Here is a 23,058-nt window from a genome sequence, read left to right as displayed (position 1 = left end):
GGGTGAAACTCACCCCCAGGGTAAAAGCACACATCGGCACAATATTGTCCTTTTCATGATCATTTTTCAGTGCGTCACAAATGATAGGAAAAAGGGTAAGTCCGTGATAATACACATTTATGACATTTATTCTAACATGACATTTTAGTTAAATCTGACAGTTGTCACATTTTATTTTCAATTTAGAATAAAGACAAATCAAATGTGTTTCTTGCATTTATAAAATGGTATTTTCTTTGATTTGGATAGTCTTATAAATTATACAGATTATAGTTGTAATATTATTATCTAATTAAAAAAATTATTTTTTTTAATTATGGCGCCATCTATCGACAACTAGAATAATCACAGAACTAGAAGTAATCACCGACGTGCCTTTTTTTCTGTCATATACAATTGAATACGTTAGAAAGAAATCGAAAAACTGTGACGCACTGAAAGATGATCATGAGAAAAAGAATATCACTTGTTTTTTTGACATGTTAGCTACGTGTATGCCAAATTTCATGTCATTTCAAGTGTTTTTTTTTAAATTTAGAGCAAAAACCGTGAGTAAACGTACTATAAACCGTTATTTTTGCAATAATTTAGTAATAACAGAGTCGGAACGTGGTTTAAGCTATCACGACTAGTGGCAATCGATTTAGCGTATAAAAATACTATGAAAAAGACTATAAACTTGCTGTAGAGAGAGCATTATTTCGAGCTTTTCGGCGAACAAACAATTATTTTGTTATTAACAAAATAAGAACATATTTTGAGTAATCGCAACTAGTTGCATTCGATTCAGCGACCAAAAATACACCAGAGAAGACCTTAACACTATCAATTTCTTCACAGGGCTTCTAATAATACCTGAAAAATACCTAATTTTATCATAATTTGTTAATAACAATTAAACGCACCATATTTGAGCTTCCAGACCGCTTCCATTGGATTCAGCGACCCAAAAAACCTATAATACCACGATCAAATCACGGCGAGCTAGAATTTCCCACGGGCCCCCTTTTGTTGCGACTAGACTATATCTCTGATAGGCACGCATGTAAAAATTTGAAATTTTGATGAATGTTAGCCGCTAACAAGTAGAATAAGAGGAGAAACTTTTGAGTTGTAGACTTACGGCATATAGGAGTTACAGGCCTTCTGATATGGCCAAAAATAATTAATTTGAGCGTTTGCGGCAGAGTAATTAAAATTCAAATAAACTGTCGAATGAAATAAACATTAATTTATTTGCACCAAATTTCACAATGAATACAAATTTGTACCATTTTATTAAATATTTAACTCTTTTTATATTGAGCAGTTCAGCAAATTTCATTAACATAATTTGAAAAAAAAACTTGTTAGTAGGTACTTAACGACCTTACCCATAAAAATAGACCTACTTGGGTTTGGTAATTAATTTAAACCACTAAAATGTGATTAGTAATATATACTTTTATTCTTCTGTGCTTGTAGTGATAGAGCTCAGTTTAGTCTAACCTTTAGTATTGTGTAAAAGATTTAAAGTCTCATCACGATGTATCTAAAGTACAGTCTTCATCATTTAAAAACTTAAAGAGCTCACTAACTAAAGGGGAATGTAGGATGAGATCCAGAGCTATCATTAGGTTAACCGTTAACAAACAAGCCTCACCCATTTGTTTACTACTATCTTGATGATGATGTAGGAGTGGCTAAAGGCCGAAATCTATGCATATCATAAGTAATTATTAACAACATAATACTGTTAGTTGTGGTTCACGGTTTTCAGAAATATTTCATTGAAGACTTAAAAGCTATTGCTCCAGCTGTTAAAAAAGTAATTTATTTTACTGATGGTGCCAGTAGCCAATATAAAAATAAAATAAAAAAATCCTGAATATCTGTCATTATGAGCAAGATCTTGGGCTACAGGCGAAATGGCACTTTTTTGCAACAGTCCACGGGAAAAATGCAGGCGATGGTATCGGCGGCACAACAAAAAGAGAAGTTGCTAAAACCAGTTTACAATCAACTTGTAAGAATCAAATTTTAACTGCAAAAGATATGTTTGATTTCTGTTCATAGAATTGAAAAGGTATTCAGTATTACTATGTTGAAAGTGAAGAAATCCTACAACATGATTCACAACTTAAAGATTGATTTAAAACTTGGAAAAATCCTGGCACCCGTTCTTTTCATCTCGTACCAATCTCAGAAAATAAAGTCAAATGTTTCAAAACATCCCAGGCAACTAAATATATAAACATTTTTACAAGGGCTATTTCCCTCTCCCTAAGCTAAAATGATGTAATAGCCTGTGTATGATGAAAAGTGGTGGCTAGGGGTAATACAAACTGTCAGGATTGAACATAATGATTTCTATGTGCACTTTTTTTAACCATCTGGGCCCAGAACATCATTTAAGTTAAGTACTCATAATGAAGCTCCATAATTTTCTTGCCTTTTCATAAAATCTTGAGGAAAATCACACCCTCAGAAGTAAAAACTGCAACTGGACGCTCAAATCATAAAAAATCTCAAGACTTATACGATGAAATATCCCAACTTCTGAACTGCCAAAATTCAAAATAAAGTTTAATATTTCTATAATGTTTTATAAATTTGTATTCATTGTGAAATCTGGTAAAAATACAATAATTTTTATTTCATTAGACAGTTTAATTGAATTTTAATTACTATGCCCGCAAACGCTCAAATTAATGATTCTTGACCATTTTCTCAAGACTGAACTCCTATAAATATGCCGTAGGTCTACAACTCAAAATTGATATTACTTATGTTAACCTTATTCTAGTTGTTAAGAGCTAACATTCAGCCAAATTTAAAACTTCTACATGCGTACCAATCAAAGATGTAAGGGGTAAAACTTTGAGATTTTTCAAAAAATTACATTTTTGAGATTTTTTTTGAAAAAATTTACTAAGTCACAAAGCTCAAACTTTTTTTATTTAAAGTATGTATGTACATTGAAGGGAGAATACATATTCAACATGAGAATACTTAACTTACTACCCGTGTTGAGCTGGCCCCCCCCACTTGCAAAAATTAAAAAACAAATAGCCCTGATTTATGAGCTATTTATGAGCTCTCATATTCCGCAAACTAAAAATTTTGAGCTCGTTCCACTGAGCAGGAATTTAATACCCTAGTGGGGGGGGCCGAGTCAGCCCCCCCACTACTTAAAAATAGGAATATTGAATCGGTTTTTGCGGCAGAATTACGAGCTATTTATGAGCTCTTGAAATTATATAGTTTCGATTTTTGAGCTCATCCCCTTCACCCCCAAACAACCCTTTAATTGATTTAACTTAAGAGAAAGATGCTGAGAAAACTTAAAATATATCGTATTGCGAATATAATTCCTATAGCTTATATACTCTAAGAATAAACTATTAAATCAAGAGCATTTCGATTATTGAGCTACAACCCCTTCGCCAGAAAACCACCCTATCTTCCCGGCTTAAGAGAAAGTTGTATTTAAAATGCGTTAAACTAATTATTTGACGACTACATATCATTTAATAATTTATAAGCTTCCAAATTACGCGCATTTAGATCAGTAAATTGCAATTTATTTTGTATAGTGCAGTCACTGAAGGTAAAAATCAACGATTACCTTCAATTTCGGTGAACCTTCATCGATTTTCACGAAAATTGGTCAGTGGTTAGAGGATACGTCAAGAAACAAAGGTGACATGGTACCACCTTGCGCCTTTACCCTGAGGGTGGATACCGCCCCTTCTCGGGGGTGAAAATTATTTTATAAAAAATAAATGCACAAATCAATAAAAGAACAAATTAAAAGCAAAATTTATTATATAAAGTTAATAAAATAAGTCAATACTTTTTAAGTTATTAAAGATCAAAGATTTTAATTATTTGTGAAAAAAATGCATTTTTTGAAAAGGTTTTTTTGTAAATCACTGAAAAACTTTAAGTTTTTACAAAAAAGTTAATAGTAGTTTAATTCGTATAGCTTATATTCTAAGAATAAACTCTTAAATCACGCGTCTTTCGATTATAGAGCTACAACCCCTTCGCAAGAAAACGACCCCATATTCCCGGCTTAAGAGAGAGAGTTGTTCTTAAAATAATTTAAATTAATTATTTGGCGACTACATATCGTTTAATAATTTATGAGCTTGCAAAATATACGCATCTCAATTATTGAATTGCCATTTTCTTTCTATAGTGCAGTCACTGAAGGTAAAAATCAACTAGTACCTTCGATTTCGGTAAATCTCCATTCATTTTCACGAAAATTGGTGAGCGGATTTTGATACTATCAACTTTTTCTGCATCTTATTTTTCATAGGTATTTCTAAGTACTTTGACAAGTATTTAGTACCTAAGTGTTATAAAATGCATCTCTTTCCCGTTATTTAAGCTTGAACCCTTAGATTTTAACAGTCGCGGAAAAAATATACATTTAATTACCAATAACTTACTTTAAATTAACATTAAAGGGTTTTTCAAGTAAGCAATTTATTATATTTTTTATTAGCTTCAATTTTAGTGATGAAAACTTTTTTGTAAAAACTTACAGTCTTGGAGTCATTTATGAAAAATCGCTCTAAAGCATGCATTTTCTTTCCAAAAATTAAAATATTTGATCTTTAATAACTCAAAAAGTATTGATTTATTTTAATCACATTATATAACACATTTTGCTTACAATTTGTCCCTCTCTCGATTTGTGGGGTTATTTTTAATAAAGTAATTTTCACTCCCGAGAAGGGGTGACATATACCCCAGGCTAAAACCCCAAGTTGTTATGCACTATAGAAAGAAAATGGCAATTCAATAATTGAGATGCGTATATTTTGCAAGCTCATAAATTATTAAACGATATGTAGTCGCCAAATAATTAATTTAAATTATTTTAAGAACAACTCTCTCTTAAGCCGGGAATATGGGGTCGTTTTCTTACGAAGGGGTTGTAGCTCTATAATCGAAAGACGCGTGATTTAAGAGTTTATTCTTAGAATATAAGCTATACGAATTAAACTACTATTAACTTTTTGAAGTTATACTTCTTTACCGGCGATAGAGGGTGATTTTTTTATATGTTAAAACCTATCAGCCCGGCGCATGCGCAATATAACTTTGTTCTGATTGGATGTTCAAATGACATGTCAAAAATTATCCGATATGGCAGCTGTGGTTTGGAGTAAAGGTAAAGGTAAACAAATGTATAATATATTAGTTTTATTGTTGTGAGGACAGAAACAAAAAAGTTTATAATATTGTAGTGACTTTTAAATAGTTTTTAAAAGCAACAGGTACGTAATAATTGTTAATGTATCATGGGTATAAACCTACCTATTTGATCTGCCAAAATACATAGTATGTAATACTTTTATTTATATAATTTGATTACCATCAAAATTTCTATCAATATTCACCTAATATATTGTTTTTTTACTCTATGTTTTGTTGTATGTTTTCAATTCTAAATCATTTCAATTCAAAATTAAAATAATTTGATCAATTTTCAAAATATCAAAATATCACAAGTTTAATCCGTTTAGTTAGTCGATCTTCGTAAATAATGACACATAGTGTCCGTGGCTAAGCGGAGAAGGCGAATGAATTCCAATACCAACCGCTATTATCAGCGCTGGTTCGAGTCCCAATAGAAACTTTCTTTTTTGTTTTTTTTAATACATTTTATGATTGTAAGTATATTTATTATATAATTGGATTTTCAGAAAATACGTACTTAGTTAAAAAAATTTTCGACAATTAATGTTCAGACATCATTTGTGGCTTGTTTAATGTGTTTGTGTGTGTTTTATTCTTTTATTATTTTAATTTTTGGCACTGTTCTAATAAAAATGTTTGAGAAGTAGTAAGTATAAATTAGTTTAATATTTAAACAAAATATAAATAAAAAGTATATTAATTTCGTTTAAATCATATAATAGAAGTATAATTTCTTACGTGCGTACAAAGTACACACACATTCTTTTTTTGTGAAAACTTGTAGTTTTTCAGTGATTTACAAAAAATCTTTTCAAAACATGCATTTTTTTCTCAAATAATTAAAATCTTTGATCTTTAATAACTTAAAAAGTATTGACTTATTTTATTAACTTTATATAATAAATTTTGCTTTTAATTTGTTCTTTTATTGATTTGTGCATTTATTTTTTATAAAATAATTTTCACCCACGAGAAGGGGCGGTATCCACCCTCAGGGTAAAGGCGCAAGGTGGTACCATGTCACCTTTGTTTCTTGACGTATCCTCTAACTACTGACCAATTTTCGTGAAAATCGATGAAGGTTCACCGAAATTGAAGGTAATCGTTGATTTTTACCTTCAGTGACTGCACTATACAAAATAAATTGCAATCTACTGATCTAAATGCGCGTAATTTGGAAGCTTATAAATTATTAAATGATATGTAGTCGCCAAATAATTAGTTTAATGCATTTTAAGTACAACTTTCTCTTAAGCCGGGAAGATAGGGTGGTTTTCTTGCGAAGGGGTTGTAGCTCAATAATCGAAATGCTCTTGATTTAATAGTTTATTCTTAGAGTATATAAGCTATATGAATTATATCCGCAATACGATATATTTTAAGTTTTCTCAGCATCTTTCTCTTAAATTAAATCAATTAAAGGGTTGTTTGGGGGTGAAGGGGATGAGCTCAAAAATCGAAACTATATAATTTCAAGAGCTCATAAATAGCTCGTAATTCTGCCGCAAAAACCGATTCAATATTCCTATTTTTAAGTAGTGGGGGGGGCTGACTCAGCCCCCCCCCACTAGGGTATTAAATTCCTGCTCAGTGGAACGAGCTCAAAATTTTTAGTTTGCGGAATATGAGAGCTCATAAATAGCTCATAAATCAGGGCTATTTGTTTTTTAATTTTTGCAAGTGGGGGGGGCCAGCTCAACACGGGTTAACTTACTACTGAGTTTATTCAAATATTTAGTAATGTTTTTTAATATCTCCTCTCCCAGTTCAAATAAGAAATTACACAAAAATAATTGCTGGTGTTACTATGAAGAGTAAGATCGTAAAGAGCTGAAGTGTTTTATTTACGCAAAGAGGAAAACTGGAAAAAAGTAAGGAATATGCAAAATATCGGTATGCATTTGCCATACCGAATTTATGTGTATATGTGGGAAGATGATGATCATGAAGAAGAGAGTCTTAAAACCACTTCAAATATATTTACATGGTTTTCTTGCAGTTTCCTTGGTACACTTTATTATCACTTAAAAGCTTGTTCTTCTTTTATTGACCATCGACTTAACAACAGCGATACTTACATTCTTGTGAACGAATTACTTCTGAAGCAAAATTAGAACTTTCCACTCCTATTTCAATTTTGAATGCCCTCTTAATTTTCTTATAAGTAATAATAAAAATAATATGGCTTTGACTATCTTCTATAGGTTCCGTATCTAAAACAAAAGTTAAAAAAATTTAAGTCATTCTATTGATAATACCATAATACATACAGTCGGAAAAATGAAAGAATACCCATGAACGGTCACATCAATCACATATTTTGTATTTGCTGGTTTTTTTCATAAATAACAAACGAGAGAGATAGATTATTAATAATCTGAATAATATGTGATTGATGTGATCGTTCATGGGTATTCTTTCATTTTTCCGACTGTAATACTTTTATATGTATACACAAACACATTTGAGATTATTACTACCATTAATTTTTTTTCTACTCTCATTCTTTAATATATCAATTACAAATTCAATACCTGTATCAAACTTGTATCATACAGATACAGATTTTTAACCAACAGAATCGCGAGATGACGTTTTGTATCGAAGGTGGCTCATAAGTAATGAGCAATGTCAAGCCAAATGCATACGCTTTGTCAGTTATAGTTATTAAGGTACCAAGGGTATTATGAGGATAATAACGCTTGAGGTCAATGGTGTATATACCGAGGGCGTTTGGCCCTAGGGATATACGTTGACCGAAAGCGTTATTATCTATAATACCCGTAGTGCCTTCAACGTTTAATGTCCGACTAAATTATTCTTTATATGCAAAAAATTTGAATGAATTTTGAATTTAGTTTCCAAATAAGTACATTCACCAGCAATAGTCGTAACGTAGTTGTGGTAACCATAGTGTTACTTAGGTTGTTATTTGTAACTTGACAGTATTTAACTAGTTATTTAAATTTAATGCCCTAGGGCGTTATTTTTCAAAATAACGCTATAGGGCATTATATCATACTTAATTGACTTCGAAATCATGTCATTATTTGTCAAATAATATACCAGTCGGACATTAACAATATTTAAACAAACCGCGACAATATTTATTAGTAGATTCTGGTGGTGTTGTCGTCACAGCGGATGGACGACAACACCACCAAACGTCACTGCGTGCGGCGGATGGAAATCCACATCAATGGCGGAAAGTTATATTAAGGAATCCGTTGAAAACAAAATCAACAGTAACCAGATTTTAAATTCCATGGTATACAACCAAATTAATAAGGAAATTCTTACCACACCATCGACCACAGGAATCTCATCAACCAGCGCAATAAAATTGTCGCCTCAATTTGACTTTGAATATATTTTCTTTGCGAACTTTGTTGTTACCGTTAACGATTGAACCAGGTCCGATTTTCTTCTTGCTATGCTGTCCATATCATCGGTGTACGTTAGTATTTGTACACTCCTCTTAATAATAGTTTCTCTTGTTGTCATACCAGATCACCTAATAACCGTTTCTAGGGCAATGTTTAATAGAAGGAAGGATAGTCTACCTCCTGTGCCTTGAATGATTATAGATACCAGGATACCTACTCCGTTCTGCACTCTAACCTTATACTCGACTACTGAGAGAGTTCTTATTTTTTTGCCCTTTAATTCGTCCAATTTTGAACATAGGCTTCCCCCAGTTTCCTCCATTCGCTTCTGTTTAGTGCTTTCTGTTTCCAGTGCGTTCCTCCTATCTTTTTAATGCCGTCTCTCCATCTCATCTGGGGTCGTCCTCTTGCTCTCTTTGCTGTCCATGGTCTCCATTGTTGTATCGTGGTATTCCACCTATTGTCCGTTTGTCTAGCGTTATGACCTGCGAAGCTCCATTTTAGCCTGGCTATATGTTGTCCTGCGTCTTTGACTTTTATTTTATTTCTTACCCAGTTGTTTTGCTTTTTGTCTGTTAATTTTACTACTAACATTGCTCTCTCCATGGCTCATTGTGTCTTCGTTATTTTATCCATGTTTGCTTTGGTCAAGGTCCATGTTTGGCATGCGTATGTGAGAATTGGGAGTATGCACTGGTCAAACACTCTTGTTTTTAAGTATTGTTCTATTTTTTTTATTCTTTTACCCCCGCTGTTTGGTTTTCCTTATTTATTTTTATTATCTGTCCCAAATATATATAATCATGAACCGCTTCTATTGTGGTGTCGTTTAGTATTACGTTACTATTATCTTGTGTGTGTGTCATGGTTTTTGTTTTAGCAAAATTCATTTTTAGACTTATTTGTTCGGATTCATTTGCTAGTTCGGTTAGCATGGTTTGTAGTTCTTCAAAACTTGATGCTATTATTACCGCATCGTCTGCATATCTTAGGTGGTTTAGTTTCTTTCCGTACTGAGAGAGTTACTTTTATTAATTTTACTAGGTGTACTGGTATATTGAATTCTACCATGGCTTTGAATATGGAGATATAACACTATATCTTCGCACTGGAGATGGAACACCGACAACGATATAAAACGCCGCCAACTGCAACATAGAACCAAGTTCGGGCCGGAGAACTGATCTGGTAAGAACTCCACCGGGCCTTTGAGTATTGATCAACGGCCAACCGTTCTGGGAGTTCAAGCTGGAGTACTGATAATCTAGTGCTAAAGATAGTGATAGCCACCTCTAACCTAGACTAAGTATTGATTAGTTTTCTCCGATGTTTGGGTAGTGACCAACACATCGTCCTTTTATCTCAACCTTACTAGCATCGCCAATTGGCAACATGGCTGCAATTGAAGAAGTCAAGAAAGAGTTAAATAAACTAAATAAAAGTGATTTAATTAGAATAATAATAGGAAAAAAAGTGCCTACGGACTTAAAAACAAGTATTAAAGTGATACAATATGTGGAAAGTGAAAAAATAGAATCCCTTGATGTAACTGATGAAATCCCTGATAATTTCATAGCCGACAATGCTGAACCGGTAAGTGAATTAACATTAAAATACGAGCTGAAAATCGCAAATATTCAAGTAGAGGCCTCCACACGCCTAATTAAAGAACTGGAAAGAACTATTAGCAACCAAGATTTAATTATTAGCCTTTTACAAAATCCTGCAAATTTAGAGGTTAAACACGAATCAAATACCAATACAGAGAGCAGCGTTGCCGTACCTTCTCCGGAATCCGTCGTTACGGGAAATGGCAGAAAAATCAACAGCAAGCCAGAGATACGCCACAATAGGCAAGTTACACACCATCAGGTCTCAAGTGCATTAATGCAAGTACAGCAAAATATAAAAATGAATGATATTCAGACATTAGGTCAAAATGTTAGCCAAACTCGATCAGATGGAAAAATTGTTGGCAACAATAGCGACAACGTGGACCTAGCATCAAAAGACAAGGTGTGGGTGTACGCTACCAAATATAAAACATCTTACACTACAGAAAAAATGGAAAATTACCTACAATCTAAGTTCCCTGGGCATGAGTTCTCATGTACATTGTACGAAAACAAGATAAATGGCTCCAATTCGTTCAGAATCACGGCTGATGCGGAGCTTAGAGATACTCTCTTCAAGCCACACACATGGCCTAGCGGCATAGAAGTAAGTGAATATTTTTTTCGTAGAAAACGTACCTTCCAAAAATCTCCTAAGTTCAGCGGATCTACTACAAGAAGACAACATAAGTGAAATTGACATTCTCAGTAGCTGTGTGCCATTTAATGTTTTGTGTCACCTAAATGTACAAAGTTTAAATAATAAGGTAAATTTACTTGATATTTTCAATGACACGTATCAACCAGATATATTGTGTATTACTGAACATTGGGCATCCTCTGATAAACTTCTTACACTTGGATTGTATAATTATGTTTTAGTTACTAGTTACTCGAGGATTTTTCACATCCATGGAGGTGTGGCAGTATATATAAAAAATAATAGATTCAATGTATGTAAAGAAATTGACTATTTAGCACAGTTTAACGTGGAACTAAATTTTGAATGTACTGGAATCTCCTTAAATGGCAACTGTTGCATTTTGACTATATATAGATCGCCAGATGGAGACATCGATGTATTTTTTAATAATCTTCATGAAATTTTAAATAACATAATTCAAAACTATGCACAGGTGGTCATTTGTGGAGATTTAAACATAGATGGTTTTATAGATTCAATTCAGGTAAAATGTTTTGCTGATCTGTTGGAATGTTTTCAACTAAAATCTCATATATCCGTGTCTACCCGTGTCGCCAAATACGGTAGCATCTTAACCAAATCATCCGTTGACCATTTAATTACAAATATGGATTTTAAATCGCTTAATATTACGGTGTTTGACCCAGCTATATCTGATCACTCTGCACAGATGTTGAAATGGGATCAGGTACCCACAGCACCACCACTGCGAAGTGAGGTAATAACACGTAGAGTTTTCAACCAGCTGTCTATTGCAGAATTTAAGTTTCTATTAGGAAAAATTGGAATAGGTAATTGCATTGCTGTTGACAACAAATTTGAAGTTTTTTGGGATGATCTTATGTATGCATTCAATGCTTCATTTCCATTAAAAAAAGTAAAAAGAAATAATCTAGCAAATCATCTATTTAAAACGAATATTTCATCCGAATTAAAACAAGAAATAGATAACCTTAAACATGAGAATTGGCTACGTAAGAATACAAATTTAATAAGTAACGAAGAGTATAGAATTAAAAAGAATAATATAAATAATAAAATTATACGTGAAAAACAAACTCATTTATCCAACGTAATAAACAACTCTCAAAATAAAACCAAAACAATTTGGAAATTTGTCAACACAAAATTAGGAAAAAACAAAAACCACGTCATTCCAGAAAAACTTGAACATAACGGTCGGCAATATGAAAACAAAAAAGATGCTAGTAATGGCTTTGCAGACTTTTTCACTAGTTCGGTGTTATCAATTGTACCAAATAACAGCAATACATGTACAATTAGCAAAAACACACCTGGTGGGTCATTCTTTTATAGGCCAGTAATTGAAACTGATATATTGGAAATTATAAATACTTTCAAAAATAAGAGATCTACAGGGTTTGATGATGTACCACTGTTCTTGTTGAAAGAATGTTCTGATAAGATCGTCCCCGTTCTAACTGAATTAATAAACTACTCTGTATCCACAGGAACATTTCCAAATATACTAAAGATGGCCAAGGTAGTTCCAGTTTACAAAAGAGGAGAAAAAAATCTCCTGTCTAACTACAGAGGAATAACACTTTTAAGTGTCTTTGCAAAAACATTTGAAAAGGCTGTTTATAACCAAATTATGCCTTATTTAAATAATGAAAATATTATTACGAGTAAACAACATGGTTTTCGGCCGGGGCATTCCTGTGAGACCGCCACTATCGAGTTTGTACAATCTATCCATGATAAAATTGATAAAAATTTATTTACATATGGTTTGTTCTTTGATTTATCGCGTGCATTTGACTGTTTAAAACCGGAGTTTTTGCGTGAAAAACTTGAGGCAGTCGGTATCAGAAATCCAGTGAATTCTTGGATACTCTCATATGTTTGTAATCGTCCGTTTTACGTTGCTATAAACAATGTATATTCTGATATCTTTCACAATAGCCTAGGAACTCCTCAAGGAGGAATATTAGGTCCACTACTTTTTCTTTTATATGTAAATGACTTACCAGAGTATTTTAGAGAACAAAAAGACCTATTTATGTATGCCGATGACACCAGCATGATAGTTTCCGCAGAAACTTTGGAGCAAGTAGTTATAAAAGTAAAATATTTAACAAGGCTATTCAAGGAGTGGTGTGATAGGAATGGATTGGTTGTAAATTTGGAAAAAACCAAGATTGTAAACTTTTCATACGGTGAGAGAAGAACGACCCAACCCGTTTTTGAACTTAAAATCAGTAACAGAGATGTGGTAGTCAACACAGCAACATATACAACATTTTTAGGCACAGTTATAGACGCTAATTTAAGTTTCGATAAACACATAGATCATTTATGTAAGCAGCTTAATAAGACGTATTTTGCGATAGCGGCATTAAAAAATGATATGCCATCAAGTACATTGATCTCTGTTTACTATGCGCAGGTATATTCCCGTATCGCGCAGAACATCATTATTTGGGGCCGGGCTTCCGAAAGTATGCGCATCTTTCTCTTACAGAAGCGTATTATCAGACGAATTTTTGACATAAATTACCGTGACAGTTGTCGGGAAGTTTTCAGAAAGAAAAGAATTCTTACGGTACCTTCCGTGTATATGTATAAACTGTTAACTTTTATTTTCCAGAAGGTTGAACTGTTTAAGAAAAATAGCGATCTTCATTCACACTTCACGAGGAACTGTGACAAAATTCGTTTGATGAAATGTAACCATGCCGGTTTTAAAAAATCCCCTTACTATACTGGTCCATCTCTATATAATAGACTACCGCTAAGTTTAAAAAATCAAAATAACTTAAGAAAATTCCAAAAAGAGCTGAAAGAGTTTTTGTTGAATAATGCATTTTACTCCTTGGAGGAATTCATCCAAGAGACAGCTGGGTAGTCGCGGATATGAGAGTATTGTATTATTTCTGTTTTTGTTTTGTATTTTAAGTGTGCAAGTGATTTGTGTAATTTGTATACTTTTTTATGTAATATTTATTATGTAATTCGATATTGACTTACCTTCATACATGTATGACACAAAAGGTGAATAAATTATTTATTTATTATTTATTTATTAATATTTATTTTCCGCAGATATCAACAGCGGACCGTAGCGCCGTCGATCTATTCACTAGGACTCGTATTTTTATTTTATTCTACATACAGTCCACAGTGCCGGATTTACCACTAGGCCGACTAGGCCGCGGCCTAAGGCCGCAAACAAAAGGGGGCCGCAGCGTGTTGTAAAAAAAAACTTTTTTGGTAAAAAAATTTTACTAATTGAATTGAAATCAGTAAAAAATTTTTCAAATAAGAGAATGGCTATTCTACTAAACACGTGGTACGGTATTTTACAACGTTTTGACAGGAGTAACAAAACATTATAACTGCTACAGACTTGAATGTGACTTGCAACATACAAATCTCTAAAGGAGTATGCATTGAGTCTGAGAGACAACTTTGATTCCTATGAAAAAAGAATAAAAGAGTTGTCTAAAAATGAAACCTATATTCTTGAAATAAAAAGACGCCTGAAAAGAACAGCTCCCCCTGGCTAAGACAAAGAAGATAAATCCACAGAATACCACTTTAATGGCAAAGAAAACTTAAAGATTCAATGTTGTAATTGACACGCTTTATTCAGAATTGAATGAAAGGTCCGAAGTTTATTTCAGTCTTAATGAATAATTTGGATTTAAAACAACTTATCATTAATTTCCAATGAAGAAATCGGGGTAAACGTTTCCATTTTGACTAAAAAGTATCGAATCGACATAGATGGCGACTTTGAAGAAGAGTGTGTACAGTTCAAAGGCTTTGTTGAAGGTATATTTGATGCCTCCGAGAAATACACTTTTGGAGTACTTATTTGAAAATCATTCATGAAAAACAGTTAACAACATTATTTCCGAATATGGACACGGCTTTGCGCATTCTACTATGCATGATGAGATCTAATGCATTTGGAGAAAGATCATTCAGCGTGTTGAAAAGAATCAAAAACTACTTGAGTAACTCGACTTCTGACGAAGATTCTATAGATTGTCTAGTTCGGCCAGTTTTGTTTCAAATGCTGAGCTTTTTCAAGCCTTAGACTTTAAAAATTTGATTAAAGATTTTGTAGCCAAAAAAGCTAGAAAAGTGAGTTTTTAGAGTTTAGATATGATATTTATTATAAGAGAATAATAAATAATGAATTGAACGATCTAGAAGTTTATTTGTTGTATTCTTATGCCTGGTTGCACCAACAGATCTTAAGCTTAAGGCGTGCATTAACGAAACATATGCGTTGCACCATTGAGTCTTAGATCAATTTTCAGCTTGCCACAATGGATTGTCATGTGGATTGCATTGATAAGAATTGAAAAGTATGGTGCAATGTATGTGACACTTAAATCGGCCCTATCTATAAGCTGAGCTGGGTTAAGCTGGAGCTTAAGATTTGTTGGTGCAGCCAGGCATTAATATTTTTATTTTTCAGTACCGTAGCCTATTACTAATATAGTTCATATTATTTTGCTTGTTCTTTTACTTATAATGTCGTTTTAACTCGGCTTTTTTAGTTTTTTGTTGTCATCTGTACTTTTCCCTCCGAATGAAACAAATGGTATTTAATTTTAACAATTAACTACAATACTAATTATATATAATAATTTTAGCAATATTAATAATTTTACAAATAACTGCTGTTTGCTAACATTTTGAATTATATATTTTCTATCTTCTTCTTAAGGTGCCTTCTCCATTACTGAAGGTTGGCAGCAAATTGTTCTCTATCTTGAGCGATTCTTAGTATCGAATGTGTGTCCATGCCTGTCCAGTCTCTCACGTTCTTCAGCCAGGAGCATTTTCTTCTTCCTGAACCTCTTCTTCCTTCCACTTTCCCTTCCATTATGAGTCGTAAAAAGTTGTATATTTCTCCTCTGTAAATTATTTCCTAGATAACTCGTTTTTCTGTTTTTTTACAATATTTAGGAATTCTCTCTCAGTCTCCATTCTTCTCAGCACCTCGTTGTTGGTCACGTGATCTGTCCAAGAGATCTTCAGCATCCTTCGAAAAACCAACATCTCAAAGGCTTCTATAAATTTAGAATTCTTTCTATAAATTTTCTTTTTCGGAATTTCTATAAATATAGAAATTGTTAGAGCTGTTTTGGGGTTTTAGCCAAAGCAAACCAAGATTATTTAATTAGTAAATACATTTCAACCTATTTATGTCCGTATTCAAATAGAACATTAGAGGCATTTCTATTCATTTATGTTATATTTTGCATTACGAATTTTAAAAAGTAAAATTAAAATAAACGTTTTAATTATCCCGATTTAGCCATACGGCTCACACTCCCTCTTAGGGGAAAATTGACTCTTCCCAGATACCTACGGTATCAAAAGGATTGAGCTCTGGTGGGACACTTTCCGTGTTATCGAGCCCTAGGTGACCTGGAATGCAGGTGTATCTCCCAAAAATTTTCGTACACTTCTGGCCGTCGCGAGTACTACAGCTTTCTGCATGGTCTTATAAAGATGTTCATTCAGACCCAGCTTTATTATTATCCAGATTTAGCCATACGGCTCACGCACCCTCTAAGGGGAAAATTGACTCATCCCAGACACCTACGGTTACGGTATCAAAAGGATTAATATCCAGATTAATTAAAGGATTAATTAAAGGATTAAAGGATTAATTAAAGGATTAATTAAAGGATTAATTATTATTATTATCCAGATTTAGCCATACGGCTCACACTCCCTCTAAGGGGAAAATTGACTAATCCCAGATACCTACGGTATCAAAATGATGGAGCTCTGGTGGGACTTTTTCCGTGTTTTCGAGCCCTAGGTGACTTGGTATGCTGGAGTTTCTCCCAGAAATTTTCGTACACATCTGGCCGTCGCAAGTAGTACAGCTTTCTGCATGGTCTTATAAAGGTGTTCATTTAGACCCAGCTTTTTTATGCTTTCGAGGAGGGTCTTCGGAATGACTCCAGTAGTAGACATAATAATCGGTATCATCTGGGTACTTTGCATTCTCCATTGCCTTCGTATTTGAATTTCCAGATCTCTGTACTTGGCGATCTTTTCAGTAAATTTACTACGTAGATTATTGTTGTTAGGTATCGCCACATCAATTAGTGTTGTCTGTCTTGTTAATTTATTAACTAGTACGAGATCTGGTCTATTATGTGCCACTGTTTGGTCTGTGAGCACAGTGCGGTCCCAGTATAGCTTGTAGTTGCCATCCTCAAGCATACTCTCAGGGACGTATTGATAATACGGGAGATGGTCCGTTTGGAAAAGTCACAGCTTGATAGCTATCTCTTGATGAAGGATTATTATTATCCAGATTTAGCCATACGGCTCACACTCCCTCTAAGGGGAAAATTGACTCATCCCAGATACCTACGGTATCAAAAGGATTGAGCTCTGGTGGGACTCTTTCCGTGTTATCGAGCCCTTGGTGACTTGGTATGCAGGTGTATCTCCCAAAAATTTTCGTACACATCTGGCCGTTGCGAGTAGTACTGCTTTCTGCATGGTCTTACTCGTATAAAGATGTTCATTAAGACCCAGCTTTTTGATGCTTTCGAGGAGGGTCTTCGGAATGACTCCAGTAGTAGACATAATAATCGGTATCGTCTGGGTACTTTGCATTCTCCATTGTCTCCGTATTTGAATTTCCAGATCTCTGTACTTGGCGATCTTTTCAGTAAATTTAGTACGTAGATTATTGCTGTTAGGAATCGCCACATCAATGAGGGTTGTTTGTCTCGTTAATTTATTGACTAATACGAGATCTGGTCTATTATGCGCCACTGTTTGGTCTGTGAGCACAGTGCGGTCCCAGTATAGCTTGTAGTTGCCATCCTCAAAGCATACTCTCAGGGACGTATTGATAATATGGGAGATGGTCGGTTTGGAGAAGTCCCAGCTTGATAGCTATCTCCTGATGAAGGATTTTTCCCACTGCGTCATGCCGTTCCTTGTACTCAGTTGCAGCAAATGCCTGGCAGCCCCCTGTAAGATGTTGGATGGTTTCTTGGGCTTGACATCCATATCGGCATCTGTCGTTTTGAATATGAGGGTCTTTGATAATATATTTCAGGTAATTTCTGGTTGATATAACGTGATCCTGAATGGCCAGTAATGAACCCTCCGTTTCAGGGAACATCTTTCCTGATGTCAACCAGTAGTTCGACGCTATATTGTCGACATAATCTTGGCTGACCTCATTGGGATGTCGCCTGTGCAGAGGTTTACCCATCCAGGCGCGCACTTTTTCGTCCTTAGTAAGGTGGTTTATGCGAAGTTCTGCTTCCCTCAGTTTTATCGGTGTTGTGTCATCTACTGCGCAGATAGCGCGATGTAGAGTAGATGTTTCAGCCTGCATCTGAAAATAAGATCTTAAATTAGCAATTTGTTTGTCTAATTGCTCACCTATATCCATAAGTCCTCTTCCTCCTAAATTCCGTGGTAATGTCGTTCTTTCTACTGCACTTTTTGGATGGTGTTTTTGTGCCTTTGTGAGGTGCGTTCTTACTTTTCGCTGAAGATTTTCTATGTCCGTTTTTGTCCACTTAACAATGCCAAATGAATAGCTAAGCGCGGAACATGCGTAGGTGTTTAGTGCCTTAAACAAATTTCTACTATTAAGGTGTGAGCGAAGCAGCTGTTTTACCCTTCGTATAAACTCAGTAGTTATCTCTGTTTTAATTTGTTTATGGTCAATTCTCCGCGCTTGCTTTACTCCAAGATATTTATACATATCGTTTTCACCCATGGCCTCGATGTTCTGGCCATTTTGCATATCGAATCCTCCGGGCTGTACTTTCCCTCTGACTAAATTTAAAATACGGCACTTGTCTAGTCCGAAGTGCATGCTAATATCATTAGAAAAAGTTTCTACAGTTTTTAGCATCTCATCGAGTTGGTTTCGAGTGGAAGCCATTAATTTCAAATCATCCATATACAATAAATGATTAAGCTTCGCCACCACATTGTTGTTATTTTTGATGCTAAAACCTGCGTCTGTGGAGTTCAGTAGCTGAGATAATGGGTTCATAGCTAGACAGAACCACAGTGGACTCAACGAATCTCCTTGAAACCGGCCCCGGCTGATTGCGATATTTTCAGTTTCGATGTTATTTTCACCAGGTATTTGAAGGTGAATTCTAGTCTTCCACTCCGTAATTATATGCTCTAAAAAGGTCACTATATTATCATCGACTTTATATATTCTCAATATATCTATAAGCCATTCATGCGGCACTGAATCAAAGGCCTTCTTGTAATCAATGAAGGCAGTAAAAAGATTCCTCTTTTTGGAATATGCCTGGTTAGAAATGACTGAGTCGATGATGAGTTGTTCTTTGCAACCCATGGAACCCTTAGCGCATCCTTTCTGTTGAGGCTCTATGATATTGTTCAGAGCACAGTGTTGGTAGATACGCCGGGCTACACAGGATGTGACCAATTTATAAAAAGTTGGAAGACAAGTAATTGGGCGGTATTTGGCTGGATCTTGGGTGTTATTTTGATCCTTCGAAATTAAATAAGTGGTTCCCTGAGTTTGATGGTATATCCTGCGGATTAGAAATAACATGATTAATTAGTGTTGATAAGCATTCATGAACACTCCACAACTTCTTGAGCCAAAAGTTTTGAACTCCGTCTGGTCCAGGAGATTTCCAGTTGTGAAGCTCTTTGATGGTATTTGAGACTTCTTCAGTAGTGAAGGGTTCGTAAAGGGTGGTAATGTAGTGTTGGCAGTTCTGTGTAGTTTCTACTATCCATCCAGCATTGTTGTTAAGAGCAGCTGGCGTGGAAAGTTGATTTCCCCAAAACTCATGAATTTTTTCTTGGCTTGGGTAAGTCTTATCGACACGTTCTACAGTGGAATTGAGTTTTCGATAGAACGCCTTTTCAGAACTTTCAAAAAGAGCATTGTCGCTTTTGCGGTTGTTACTAACTTTGTACCTCCTTACTCATCCTGAATAAACGGAGAGCTCTTGTTGTAATGTGTCCAGACACTGATGGGTTGTGTTGTTTTCTGGATCATATCTTGAGTGTCTTGCGGTAGTCAGCATTATATCTTCAACTCTTCTGATGACTTTTTTACTTGTTACACCTCGTATGTATTCTGTGACTATACCAATATCCCTACGTAATAATTCGATCTTTCCGAGCAGTCTTTTTTCCCAGGGTGCAATTCTGTTACCAGTTCTTTCGTTATTAGTAACCCGTCGTGTTCTGATCTTAACGCCCATTACATTAGCAATTGCTGTTGCTGCACAGTAGATTAGCATATGCAAATATTCCAACGTGTGAGCTTCTACGACATAGTTGGGTAGGACTTCAGTGTTCACAATTTGTAACAGCGCACCTAGTTTCTTACAAGAGTTTATTCGTAGTAGCGGTGGTCTGCTAAGTGGGTTTGTTCCATTAAACTCTTGTACGGCACGAGCCATTTCGTTTGCTAGACTATCGCGCAACTCGTTGTTTTCCTTATTAATAATAATAATAACTCGTTGTTATTATTATTATCCAGATTTAGCCATACGGCTCACACTCCCTCTAAGGGGAAAGTTGACTCATCCCAGATACCTGCGGTATCAAAAGGATTGAGCTCTAGTGGGACTCTTTCCGTGTTATCGAGCCCTAGGTGACTTGGTATGCAGGTGTATCTCCCAAAAATTTTCGTACACATCTGGCCGTTGCGAGTAGTACTGCTTTCTGCATGGTCTTATAAAGATGTTCATTAAGACCCAGCTTTTTTATGCTTTCGAGGAGGGTCTTCGGAATGACTCCAGTAGTAGACATAATAATCGGTATCGTCTGGGTACTTATTATTATTATTATTAAGTCTTTATGTTTTAATTACATAATCGTGAAGTTATCGGGGGCCGCTCGGCTAAATTCGGCACTGACAGTCCATACAATATAGATACCGTTGCACGTCATTATTTACGTCAGAGATCTAAGTTGACATTGTTGCCAATTACAAAAAATTCTTGAATTCATTTTAAATCACGTATATCACATAATTATTGCGAAGTAGGTTATACAACAAAACAAATTAATATTCAATGTAAATAAATAAAAACATTAGAAATAGAAAACACGAATTAAGTTATAATCTTAAAGTAAAGTAAATAATAAAATGATCTAGAAATAAGATCGAGAATAGAACCGGCCAGAAAATCTTTCGAAAAAATCAAAAAACTGATTTGTGATTCTCGAATAAAACTCGAAATTCGACTACGTTTATCCAAATGCTACGTCTGGCCGACTCTTCTCTATACAGTTGAGACATGGACCCTTAAAATACCAACCGTAAATGAGTTGGAGGCCTTTGAGATGTGGATCTACCGGAGAATCCTCAAAATTTCATGGACATCGCATAACTCAAACGAAGAAGTGCTGCATAGAATAGGCAAGGCAAGAGAACTTTTCAACACAGTGAAAGTTAGAAAAACATCATACCTAGGCCACTTACTGAGAAATAATAAGTACCAATATGCTCAACTTATAGTGAAAGGAAAAATCGAAGGAAGGAGAGGACTAGAGAGGAAAAGACTATCGTGGCTCAAAAACATCCGACAATGGACAGGACTAAATTTTGAACAGCTAATAAGAACAGCTGAAGACAGGGAAGAGTTTAATTGTAGTATCCAACCTCCATTGAGGAGACAACACTTTAAGAAGAAGAAATCATAAAAATAATAAATATAATAAATAAAACAAATCTATCTATCAATCGGTTTTAAAACGTCTTGCGACGTTGTCCGATGCCTAATTTCCATGACACTCTATCATCCCATTGGCCCTCTCTAAGATCTCTTGCGCTCATCGCCTTCGTTACTCCCTCTCTCCAAGATTTCTTGGGTCTTCCTCTCTTTCTGCGGTTTGGTGGTACCCATTGCATAATTATTTTAGGGAGTCTTGAGTTATCCATCCTCTGGACGTGTCCGTACCATATCAGCTGTTTTCTTTCTATGTCTGTTGTTAGAGAGCCGTCAACCCCCATTCGCTGTCTTATCTCATCATTACGTATTCTCTCTCTGCGTGACACTCCTACTGATCTTCTAAAAGCGTCCATTTCTACTGCCTCCAGTTTTCTTCTGTTGTTTTCGGTTATCCGCCAAGTTTCTGCTCCGTACAATAGACTGCTTTTAATAAGAGATTCGTAGATATTGTGTTTTCTTCTTTTTCCTATTTCATGATTCCACAGTACGCTGTTTAGACAACCTATTGTTTTTCTGGATTGTGTTATTCTTCTCTTTATTTCTTCATCATCTTTCCCCGTTGTGTCAAAAACGATTCCTAGATATGTGTAATGGTCGCAGGGCATGATGATTTCATTATTTTCTAATGTGATGTTCGATAGTTCGGTACCTATTGGCAGGTATTTTGTTTTTTCTGTATTAATTTCTAGTCCCCACTTTCTATATTCTTCTTGTAATTTCCTTGCCATGTACTCTAAATCATCTTTATCGTTTGCTATAACAACCTGGTCATCAGCAAACTGCAATGTATATAAGCAAATCTCTCCAAGGTCTACGCCCATGCCTCTGCATTTTCGTTTCCACTCTTTCAATGCTTTTGCAACATATATTTTAAATAAGGTCGGTGATACACAACACCCCTGACGTAGACCTTTATTAACCAGGAAGCTTTGCGATAATCTGTTTCCAGTTTTTATTTGTGATGTTGACCCTTCATACAAATTTCTTAAGGCTTTTATTAAGGTGACACTAATATTCGTCTGTCGTAACACGTTCCAGAGTTTGTTTACAGGAACTGTATCGTACGCCTTCTGCAAGTCAATAAACATGAGGTGGGCTTCTTGATTTGTGCTTAATTTTTTTTCTATTAGTTGTTTGTTTGTTTTAAATAAAACAAATACTTACAGTAAAGAATAAAAACAAATCTGAAGTGTCAATACCGCAACTGTCAAATAAATGCTACCAATTTATGCCAAAATGTCACCTTTGTTCGATCGCAGTCAGAGTGTAATCCGAACAAGTGTGCTTTATAAAAACGCTTATACAAATTAAATGAAACAAGTTAGGATATGTTTCTTTAAGACCATTACGTTCCTTTAAAAGGAACAGACGATTTAAATATTTCGTGTTGGTATTATGTAACGTCACGTGCTACGGTATCTAGATTGTACGGACTGTATATTATT

The 23,058-nt window shown here is 34.8% G+C and overlaps 1 protein-coding gene across 1 annotated transcript in view; it reads right to left on the bottom strand.

Annotated features, from left to right (window-relative positions):
- Positions 1 to 23,058, bottom strand: part of LOC126879592 (inositol polyphosphate 5-phosphatase OCRL) — a 185,474-nt gene that overhangs the window by 150,386 nt on the left and 12,030 nt on the right. Inside the window, exon 3 of the mRNA XM_050642760.1 lies at positions 7,275 to 7,409. Within this exon, the coding sequence (XP_050498717.1) occupies positions 7,275 to 7,409 (135 nt within the window). The remainder of the gene's footprint in view (positions 1 to 7,274; positions 7,410 to 23,058) is intronic.

The sequence above is a fragment of the Diabrotica virgifera genome, chromosome 2 (assembly GCF_917563875.1).
Source record: "Diabrotica virgifera virgifera chromosome 2, PGI_DIABVI_V3a".
In the NCBI taxonomy this organism is placed as follows: domain Eukaryota; kingdom Metazoa; phylum Arthropoda; class Insecta; order Coleoptera; family Chrysomelidae; genus Diabrotica; species Diabrotica virgifera.
This window is presented reverse-complemented; position numbering and strand designations above follow the sequence as displayed.